General features: G+C 57.3%; 1 protein-coding gene across 1 annotated transcript; it reads left to right on the plus strand.

Annotated features, from left to right (window-relative positions):
• The first annotated feature begins 711 nt into the window (after nucleotides 1–711).
• LOC102420383 (chitinase-3-like protein 1) lies at nucleotides 712–7,906 on the plus strand. Its single transcript, XM_014467307.2, has 10 exons — nucleotides 712–848; nucleotides 1,085–1,114; nucleotides 1,730–1,931; nucleotides 2,375–2,431; nucleotides 3,091–3,241; nucleotides 3,887–4,008; nucleotides 5,618–5,741; nucleotides 6,127–6,309; nucleotides 6,628–6,744; nucleotides 6,918–7,906. Exons 1-9 carry the CDS (start codon nucleotides 800–802, stop codon nucleotides 6,715–6,717), a joined length of 1,008 nt encoding a protein of 335 aa, XP_014322793.2. The 5' UTR covers nucleotides 712–799; the 3' UTR covers nucleotides 6,718–6,744; nucleotides 6,918–7,906.
• Nucleotides 7,907–10,103: the final 2,197 nt, after the last annotated feature.

Genomic DNA, 10,103 nt, shown 5'->3' on the forward strand with positions numbered 1-10,103 from the left:
GTCCCCACACACAAGGCCAAGCCATGAGGAACCTTGGTCAGAAGTTTGGGTCTTATCCTAAGAGCGATGAGGGTCAAGAGGGATTTAGGCCGAGTGACGTCATTGGGCCTGGCCCGGACAAGCCTCTGGGAGACAGGAGCAGCGGCTGTGGAAATCAGGAGGGATGGCCTGCTCCTGGGGAATCAGGAGTCACCTGTACTGCTCCCTGGTGCCTCCTGCAGCCCCAGGCTCCCCACACACCCTCTTCTGCTCATTCCGGGGGCACTTTCAGAGCCAGCACATCCGTGGCTGAAAGGCCTCCACTCACGCTGAGGGGAGAGTAGGTCAGGCGGGGTGCTGCTGGGCTCGCTGAGAAAACACAGGACAGCCTTTTTGGGGCGCAGTGGGTTACACAAGTTTCCACCTGGCCAAGAGCCTGGACGGGGAAGGACATGGCTGCCAGGAAAGCCTTGTAATTGCTGGCTGGAAGAGCTGGGGGCGGGGGCTGCAGAGGCCAGGGAGGAGAGGTCTTTGGAAAAGAGGCTGAGCTGCGGGAAGCCCCATCACCCTGTTGGCTCTTTGGCTGGCAGGTGCCTCATGAAGACCTGGCCCGAGTTTTCAAAACTCTGTGGGTTTCTCAATCCCCCTTGGGCCGACAGGGCTCCCCCACCACTTCCCATCCTGCTGGTTCCTTCACTGCCAGTCAGTTCCCATAAAAGGGATGGTTTGGGGCACAGGGGAGTGGAGGGAACAGGTATAAAAGGAGGGTGATGCCCCGGAAGAGGCAGCTGGGCACAGGAGCACAGCAAGAGGCCACACCATGCCCCTCTCTGCTGCGGCCAGGACGGGCCTGAGGGTGGCTCAGACAGGTCTCTGGGCTGACCACGGGTCTGGGTTGTGGGTGTTCAGGCTGAAGGGCCCAGACGGCCTGCAGAGCCACTGCACGGAGGGGTCTGGACCTGCTGTGGGGAGGGCAGAGGCAGTGGTGGGAGAGGAAGCAGAGCCAGGGGCGGGGGAGGGGGGAGGAGGGGAGGAAGTGGAGGGAGAAAAGGAGGAGGGGGAAGGGCAGGTGCACTTGCAGGGTCTGACCCTGGTTCTCCCACAGGCTTTGTGGTCCTGCTGGTGGTGCACAGCTGTGAGTACCCGCTTGGGTCCCGGGAGGGGGGTGGTGAGGGGGTGGTGAGGAAGGATCAGCAGATTCATGTTTGTTAAAGGAGGTGAAGAACAGTTACCATCGATATCTGGATGTTTAGTTTACTAGTGTCTACTTGTTTGTATATTGGAAATTTTTCAAAATACAAGTATTTCCAAGGCTCGGGTTCAGTGAGGCCTGGGGGAGCCCAGTGGCAGTGTGGCTGGGAGATGCCCGCTGTCCTGCCTCCAGGACCAGGAGGGCAGAAACGCTTCTTTGGCACCAGGAGGACTTGGGACCCCTGCCCTGGGGCCCAGCTGGGGGAAGGGCTGAGGGGCCTGGGGGCTGACAAGTCAGGACGCCCGGAGAAGAGGCTGCCAGAGCCTCTCAGGTCAAGGACCCACCACGGGGCCTGCCAGGTCCACCCTAGAGGCCGGGGTCTCCTCCAGGAACCCTTCCTGACCTCACTCCTCTTTATCAGCCTGGGGACTCCCAGAGCCGCCCCTTCATTCACATTCTAACTTTGCTCACAACTCTGCCCTGAGTGCTGAGCTCAGGGCTCAGCGAGAGGGTCCCTGGCGGAACCCTGCCCCAGGTCCCACCGGACATTTCCTGTAGGTGCCGCCTACCAGCTGGTCTGCTACTACACCAACTGGTCCCAGTACCGAGAGGGGGACGGGAGCTGCTTCCCAGATGACATAGACCCCTTCCTCTGCACCCACGTCATCTACAGCTTCGCCAACATCAGCAACAACGAGATCGACACCTGGGAGTGGAACGATGTGACGCTATACGACACGCTGAACACACTCAAGACCAGGTTGAGCCAGGGCAGGGGGAGGATGGAGGTGGGCCGGCTGGTCCTGGGCAGGGCACCTCTGCTCCAGGGCATGGCCCAGCCTCTGGGTAGATCATCTGAGGCCTTAGCTTAGGTGGGAGGCAGTGACGTCGGCAGGTGCTGGGCAGTGTTTGGGGTGATGATGGAGGCAGCTGGAGAAAGGGCACCACTGAGCTCTGAGAAGGGAGGCCTCCCCGTCACTGTCCCTGTCCCTGAGGGCGTCTCTCGGGGGCATGGGCCTTGCTGATGCTCTATTTCTCCATATCTTGGCTTCCCCACTGGGGAAGGGGGAGCGGGGGACAGGCAGCCCACCTTAGTCTTAGAAACAGAGTCTCAGGGCTGGAAGGACCTTGGAAGCCAAACTTGGGGCCACCCAGTGTCTCGGCACTTATGTCACCTGCCTCCCGCCTCCTCCTGCCCCACAGGAACCCCAACCTGAAGACCCTCTTGTCCGTGGGAGGATGGAACTTTGGTTCTGAAAGGTAAGACCCCTCCCCAGATGAAGCTGGACTAGGAGTGTGGAGGCATGAGAGTCGCAGGACCCCAGACTGGTTCGGCACAGGGGCCGAAATGGCCACCAGGGCCCCACCTCGTGTACAACCAAGAGGGACTTGCCAAGAATCGCACAACAGCTGACAGTGGGGCTTATCTTTCCTTTTTACCACCTCAGACCTGAGGCTGGACGGAGGGGGGTGGAAAGAATGAGAATCCGGTGGAGAGCCTGGGAGGACTTCCGGGAGAGGGTGGTGTGGGAACAGGGCGTACAGAGGGAGCAGGGCACGGCCACAGCAGTTCCCATTCAGCGAGTGGTTACTAAGTGTCAGGCGCCCTTTCAGGCCATTGTCACATGAAATCCTCACGGCGGCACCAAGAGAGTATATTTATCCCCATTTTACAGACGAGCCCACTGCGACCCAGGTTACAACCTGTGAGTGGCTTGGCTGGTGGGTGACGGAGCCTCCCTTGGGAACCAGGGATGTCTGGCTCCAAAGCACATGACTAGAAGTGGGTCCCACCCTGGCCGTGTCTCCTGGGGCTGTGGGCTCAGGCTCCCTGCTCTTCGGGGAACAGAAACCCCCCAGAGGGGACCGTGCCCAGCATCTCAGCACTAAGCATTCTTCTGTGGTGATTTCATTCCTAGATTTTCCAAAATAGCCTCCAACACCCAGAGTCGCAGGACTTTCATCAAGTCGGTGCCACCTTTCCTTCGGACCCACGGCTTCGACGGGCTGGACCTGGCCTGGCTCTACACTGGAGAAAGGGACAAGCGGCATCTCACCTCTCTGGTCAAGGTGCTGGTCGGGTCTGGAACAGGGGCAGGGAGGCAGGCGGGACCAGGAGGGACCACTGATGTCCTGTGGGTGGGGGGGACTGAGGCCTCCATGTTTCGGGGTCCTGGGACCTGACCCCGGAGGTGGACCCGCAGGCCTGTGCCCAGAGACCCCGCAGAACAGGAAGACACTGTGACCACGGTGGGGGGGGGGGTGTCAGCAAGCAGAGCAACCAAGTATCACTGTTCACTTAGTGGGTGTCACTGTCCCTATGACGGGGGGCACTCAGGCACATCCAGGGAGGGCATCCCAAGCATCTCCAGGGACCGGGGAGAGCGACCGTCCACACAGATCGCCCACAGCACCAGCCCTGGCACGTTCACTCTGGTCTCGTGTGCCTGCTGGGACAGAGCGCAGACCAAAAGGCAGTCCCCTGGAGTCCAACTGGGATCTCGCGGTCCCTCCAGGGCAGGAGTCACTGAGTGACGGGGTAGGGGGTGGGCACAAGATGAGTCCCAGGATAGGCCTGGGGACAGGACCACTAAGGTGCCACCCATGGTCCCCGGAGCCTCTCAGGGGACCGGGAGGTGCACAGAACTGGCCTCCCAGCACGGGGCTCTCTCCCACCCCCGGGACCCCTTTTACCTGCTGCCTCCCTCCCACCAGGAAATGAAGGCTGAGTTTGTACAGGAAGCCCAGAAGGAAACCCAGCGGCTGCTCCTGAGCGCCTTGGTGTCCGCCGGGAAGGTGGCCCTGGACAGAGGCTACGACATGTCCCAGCTGGCCCAGTGAGTCCCCGCCACCCACCCTCCGTGAGAGCCAGAGGCAGCTCAGGAGGTCACGCTCCCTCTCTGCGTCTCGTCTCCCCGTCCATCGTGGGGAGAATAACACCTCTCTTTCCTTTCCACTTGGGTCTTGTACGACGGTGGAGAGAGTGGCCGGGAAGGAGTTTGCGGGAAAGGAAGTAGGAAGAGCTTACACACCAGCCAGCCGCGCCCGCCCAGCGCTGCACGAGGCTGAGTGCTTCTCCCTGAGCGGCTTTTCCTTGCCAGGCGGCCAGGGCAGCCTGAGAGGCTCACACAACCGGGTCCCCCTGTTCCTCAGCCTGCCCCCCAACCCCCAAATGAGGAGCAGCCACAGCCAAGGGCCTGATGGCCAGTGGGGCTAAGGCCTGGACCTCAGGAAGCCAGGAGTGAAGGACAAGGGCTCTGCTATGACGTCTTTACCACATTCGGGGGGTGGAGACTCAGAGCCCAAATGCACCACGAGGAGGGGAGGACTCAGGCATTCGCCCCCAACACCTGATGCTCAGGTCCACGAGTCCACCTGCTGCCTCCTGTGTGCGTGTCCAGGTCTGGTGTCCTTTGTCCTGCTGTCTGTTGACACTTTTAAAAAAATTATTTTTACTAGAGGCCCAGGGCATGAAAATTCATGCAGTGGAGGGGGGTCCCTCAGCCCAGCCTGCCCCCTCTCACAGTCCAGGAGCTCTCAGGGGCGGGAGGCGACCTGGCAATCAGGGGAAGGTGACGCCCCATCCCACCTCTGCTGCTGTCACTGCCAGCAGCGCAAGCCTTGGCCGGCCCTGGTTACCTGAGCCTCGGGCAGCCCTGAGGGGCTGGGCAGCTGCCATCTGAGGCTTGCCTGTGCCTTGAGCCGGCACTGGGCGGCTGGGGGCCCGACCTTGCCATGTGCCTGCCTCTGAAGTCCCATAGTCCCTTCTGCACCCTAGCCACCCAGGGCCAACATCCAAGGCTTGCCTGTGCCTCAGGCTAGCCCTGGGAGGCTGGGGGGCTAAGGGGACTGGAGGACTCTAGAGGCAGGTGCATGGCAAGGCCTGCTGCCCTGGCGGGGCTGAGGGGACTGGGCACTACCATCTTGTGGCTGTGGGCGCCGCCATCTCTGAGGGTGGGGCAGTCAATTAGCATATTCCCTTCTCATTAGCTGTGGGCGCCGCCATCTTTGTGACAGCTTGAGGGTCAATTAGCATATTTCCTCTTTATTAGATAGGATTGATGTCAGAGAGGAAGGGAGAGGGAGACATAGAAACATCAATGTTGAGAGAGAATAATGGATCAGTGGCCTCCTGCACGCCCTCTACTGGGGATGGAGCCCATAACCCAGGCATGTGCCCCAACTGGAATCAAACCCTGACCTCCCAGTTCATAGATTGACACCAACCACTGAGCCACAACAGACGGGCAGTTGATGACAGTTTTAATCTGCTCTCAGCACAATGAATGTATGGGCTGGAGGGGTCCGCTCTGGGAGCCTGGACAGTGGGTCACTGGGCGAGACTGGGTTGGGGTGGATGGCCAGTCTCTCCAGTCTGCCCTGCTCACATCCCGCGGGACTGGCAGCTTCTCTAGTTCCCACCTCGCCCTCCCTCCGCTCCCACAGACACCTGGACTTCATCAGCCTCCAGACCTATGACTTTCATGGAGCCTGGCGCCAGAGGACGGGACACCATAGCCCTCTGTTCCGAGGCCAGGAGGTCCCAAGTTCTGACAGATACAGCAATGCTGTGAGTGGGAGAGGGTCCTGCAAGGCAGGGGCTACGGGCCCAGGTCATAGATGCGGAGACTGAGGCCCAGGGGCCACGCGCCATCCCTCTGTGGAGAAGCCAGACCTCAACTGACGGCCGGGGGGGGTGGGGCGTGGCGTGCAGGCCGAACGGGGAAGAGAGGATGGGGGGCCACGGCTGAGGAGGCCGGTCGGGTCTAGGCCTGCCTTTTGCTGACTGTGGAGCCTGAGCCCGCTGCCCGGTTTCACAGCTGTCATAGCTGACACTCCTCCCTGTGCTCAGGAGGCTTTTTGAGACCCAAGCTGTGCAGTGCCCTGGGAGGAAGGGGAGCCCCAGGTGTGTGTAGGACAGACTGACGGCTCCACTGTCCTCCCCCACCCCCCAGGCCTACGCCATGGGCTACGCGCTCAGGCTGGGGGTCCCGGCCAAGAAGCTGCTCATGGGCATCCCCACCTTCGGGAGGAGCTTCACGCTGGCCTCTTCGAAGATCGGAGTGGGAGCCCCCATCTCAGGGCCCGGGCTGCCCGGCCAGTTCACCAAGGAGGACGGGATCCTCGCTTACTATGAGGTGTGACTGGGGAGAAGGGAGTTCCTGGGGAAGGTGAGCTGCCGCCCACCCCCTCTGCTCGCTCCGTGTTCCAGGGGACTGGCGTCCAGGCTGCAGGGAGTCAGTCACACCCAGTCTTCCTCTGCCCCAGGTGCTTTGGTTTCTGGCAGCCTCTGCTGTTTGCAGCCAGGACCACACAGCTGGGGACATGGGCCTCTGTTCCAACAGGAGCAGGCAGCCAGGCATCTGCCCGAGGGCACATGTGCCTGCAGCTGAGAGGCTGAAGGAGTCACACCCTGTGCCCTGCAGCCCCTCACACCCTGACTGTCCTCTGCTCAGATCTGTGACTTCCTTCGTGGAGCGACCGTGCATCGACTCCCTGACCAGCAGGTCCCCTATGCCACCAAGGGCAACCAGTGGGTGGGGTAGGATGACCAGGAGAGCGTCAAAAACAAGGTAGGTCTTGCAGGCCATGCCCCAGGAGGGAGAGGGAGAGTGAGAGGGAGAGGAGCCCAGGGTGCCCTGCTGCAGGGCGATGCTGAGTCACCTGGGGAAGGGCCAGGACAGCAGGTCCCCCCTGCGTACATCAGGCAGCTGCCCAGCGCTGCCCCTCTGGGCCTCCCTACCAGGTGCAGTACCTGAAGAACCGGGGGTTGGCGGGAGCCATGGTGTGGACCCTGGACCTGGACGACTTCCGGGGCACCTGCTGTGGCCAGAATCTGCACTTCCCCCTCACCAGCGCCATCAAGGAAGCCCTAGCAGCCTCTTAGTGCTCGGTCCAGCACACGCTGGGCAGGGCACTGCACCCGAGGTTCTTACTGCTCAGGAGCTGGTCACCTGCAACACTGAAACTCAGTCTCCCTCCCTAGCCCTGCAGAGGGTCCAGCTCTGAGCTCTGAAAGGAATTAAATTCGCTTCATTTAGAGGGGGAAGACGGGAGAGGAGGAGTGAACCCTGAGACTCTTCTTGCTCATCCCCCTTCCCATGAGGCCAGCCTCAGAGCAGCGCAGGCAATCACAGTCATTGGTTTCCCGAGAACGTCTGCTATCTGAGGAGGGTCTTATTGTTTATGACATTTCAAAAGGGTCCTTATGAGCCAGTAGGAAATATGAATCTAGAGCCTTACAAATAGGCTGACTAAAGACTACAGGCCTTACAGAGCGAACACGCAAGGTCACCAAATGGCTCACAGCCAACAAGTGGCAAAGCCCAAAGCCAACAGGATGTGTGCCTGTGCCCAGGCCTCAAGATCTCCACCTCCACAGATGGCAATGCTCCTTACTGACCCAGGGAACCTAGGGAAGATGCATATCTACACCAACACCTCACCTATTTCCTGGCTACCATTTACTGAGCACTTGTTATGTGCCAGGCACTGGGTTGGGTGCTTAACACAATCTCATCTAATCCTTAGAAATCTCTGTGAGGCAGGAAATATCACCCCCACCCCCTTTTATTATCCCCATTTTTGAATGAGACTCTGAGATTGTGGGAGTTGGCACAAAACCACAGATCTAGGGAAAGGAGGGGCCAGGGTTTCAATCTTTAAACCTCATTCTGGTCCAGCTGGGGCTCAGTGGTCTACCTATGAACCAGGTCACAGTTCAATTGCCAGACAGGGCATATGCCTGGGTTGTAGGGTTGAACTCCAGTGTGGTGCATGCAGAAGGCAGCGAATTGATGATTCCTTCTCATCATTGATATTTCTCTCTCTCTCTCACTCTCTGAAATCAATAAAATATATTAAAAAACAAAACCAAAAACACTCATTCTGCTGCCCAGTCTCTGCGGAGCTAGCAGCCATGTCCACCCATGAACCAGGGCAAGGACGACAGCCCCAGGAATAGCGTTCCCCGGTCAGAAGCCCCGTGGCCTCCTGTCTCGGTGCCCCAGGAAGGGGCTCTGTGAGTCCTGATTAGGGGAAAGAGACGTGGTTTGGGTGGAAACCTCATTAGGAAAGAGCTTACTTGTTCCCATTGGGCCTCTCAGAGAACAGGAAGAGATGGGTGTGAACAGGAAGAAGTGGTCCATGTGGGGAGCTTGGCCATGAGAGTAAGTCCAAGTATGGCCAGCAGCTATCACACTAGGACACACTTTTTGGTCACTCAGTGCAAAGATGCTGGGTGGGTTTTTTTCCTTATAGTTTGAATGGTTTGAAGGAAACTACAGAACGATGTGGATAATGTTCCCTCGCGATTACATCGTTGAGGGAGGCAGCGTGGTGTGAGAGGATTGTTCCGGCTTTGTAGGTGAAGAGACCTGTCATTTATTAGCTGCCTGATGTGTGAGAAGCACATAATCTCTTTGAGACCCAGTTTCTAAGTGCTTGCAAGACAAGTACTGTTGTTTGCAAAAAGATGTTATGGAGATTAAATGAACTTTTGCATTGACACCTCTAGCTAGTTCTGCCTGTGGGTCATGCACTGGGTTGTGACAGCCAGCAGATGGCGCAATGGAGCTAACACCATGCCAGGCTTTGCTCCTGAGCCTGTGCTCAGGCTCTGCTTTGCCTGGAGGAGGAGGACTCTGATCTTTAGTGCAAATTAGGACACTGTTAGGTATGACAGCCCTGGGGTCACCATGTACAGTGTAATCCAAGGGACTTAAGACGGTAGAGAGGAATCAGGGCAAGGTGAGCAAGGAAAAAAGCATTTGATTCATTCATCCGTTTCCTTGTCTGTAAGATAGTGGACCCATCAGTAAAGCTCTCAGGATTCAGTAAAATAATGTATTTGAAAAGACCTGGCACAGAGAGGTTGCCGAATATGTGCTTTTCTCTCTCTTCCCTCTCTGGGGGATGCCGACTCATCGTAAAGGATTATTGAAGCTTTCCCTAAGAACAAGTAAATATTTCATAAAAACAATTGAAGTTGTTTTTAAAATGTATGTGATTTAAAAGTGAAAACTCATATAAAATTATGATTGTTGCCAAATAGTGAAAAGTTAAAATATATTCAGTACTTTACAATTTCTCAAACTTTTGAGTAAAAAATACTTCCCTGGACAGGCCTGGATGGAAGGAAGTGAAGATGTACCTATTAGGCGGTGTTGGGGGATTGTGTGAAAGAGGTGAAGGGATTAAGAAGTACAAATTGCTGCCCTAACCGGTTTGCATCAGTGGATAGAACCCCAGCCTGCGGACTCAAGGGTCCCAGGTTCGATTCTGGTCAAGGGCATGTACCTTGGTTGCGGGCACATCCCCACTGGGGAGTGTGCAGGAGGCAGCTGATCGATGTTTCTAACTCTCTATCCCTCTCCCTTCCTCTCTGTAATAAATGAATAAAATATATAAATAAAGAAGTACAAATTAGTAGTTAAAGAATAGTCACAGGGATATAAAGTACAGGATAGAGAAAATAGTCAATAATCTCTCTATATAAAAGGCTAACATGCAAAGTGTCCCCTTGGCAGTTCAACCATGATACCAGGAGTTAGATCGCTCACTATGACATGCGCTGACCACCAGAGGGTGGCATGGAACATGGCAGACGACCTGAGTCAGGCAGCGGCAGCCTATGGCGGCGGCAGGCTGAGGGAAGGAATAGGTGGGGAGGCAGGGAACCTGATCGCTGGCCAGGCCTAGGGACCCTACATGTGCATTTTGTACACCGGGCCTCTAGTCTATACTAATAAAAGAGAAAGATGCAAACTGACCATCTCTCTGCCATGCCTACAAGCCACACCCACCAGCCAAGCAGGTGTGAATATGCAAATTAACCTGACAAAGATGGCGCATTAATTTGCATACACAGGTGTCAAGGGCTCCAGGAACCTTTTCTGGCCCTGGGAGGCGAGGTCGGCCGCACCAAGCCACG

This window comes from Myotis lucifugus, unplaced genomic scaffold (assembly GCF_000147115.1).
Source record: "Myotis lucifugus unplaced genomic scaffold, Myoluc2.0 scaffold_387, whole genome shotgun sequence".
NCBI classification, from domain to species: Eukaryota; Metazoa; Chordata; class Mammalia; order Chiroptera; family Vespertilionidae; genus Myotis; species Myotis lucifugus.

What these genes read in the sequence shown, in the direction of transcription:
- LOC102420383 (XM_014467307.2), top strand. Translation starts at nt 800, where the DNA reads ATGCCCCTCTCTGCTGCGGCCAGGACGGGCCTGAGGGTGGCTCAGACA. An exon ending in TGGAACTTTGGTTCTGAAAG is followed by an intron (nt 2,432 to 3,090) that starts GTAAGACCCCTC and finishes TTTCATTCCTAG; the next exon opens with ATTTTCCAAAATAGCCTCCA. An exon ending in CTGACAGATACAGCAATGCT is followed by an intron (nt 5,742 to 6,126) that starts GTGAGTGGGAGA and finishes CCCACCCCCCAG; the next exon opens with GCCTACGCCATGGGCTACGC.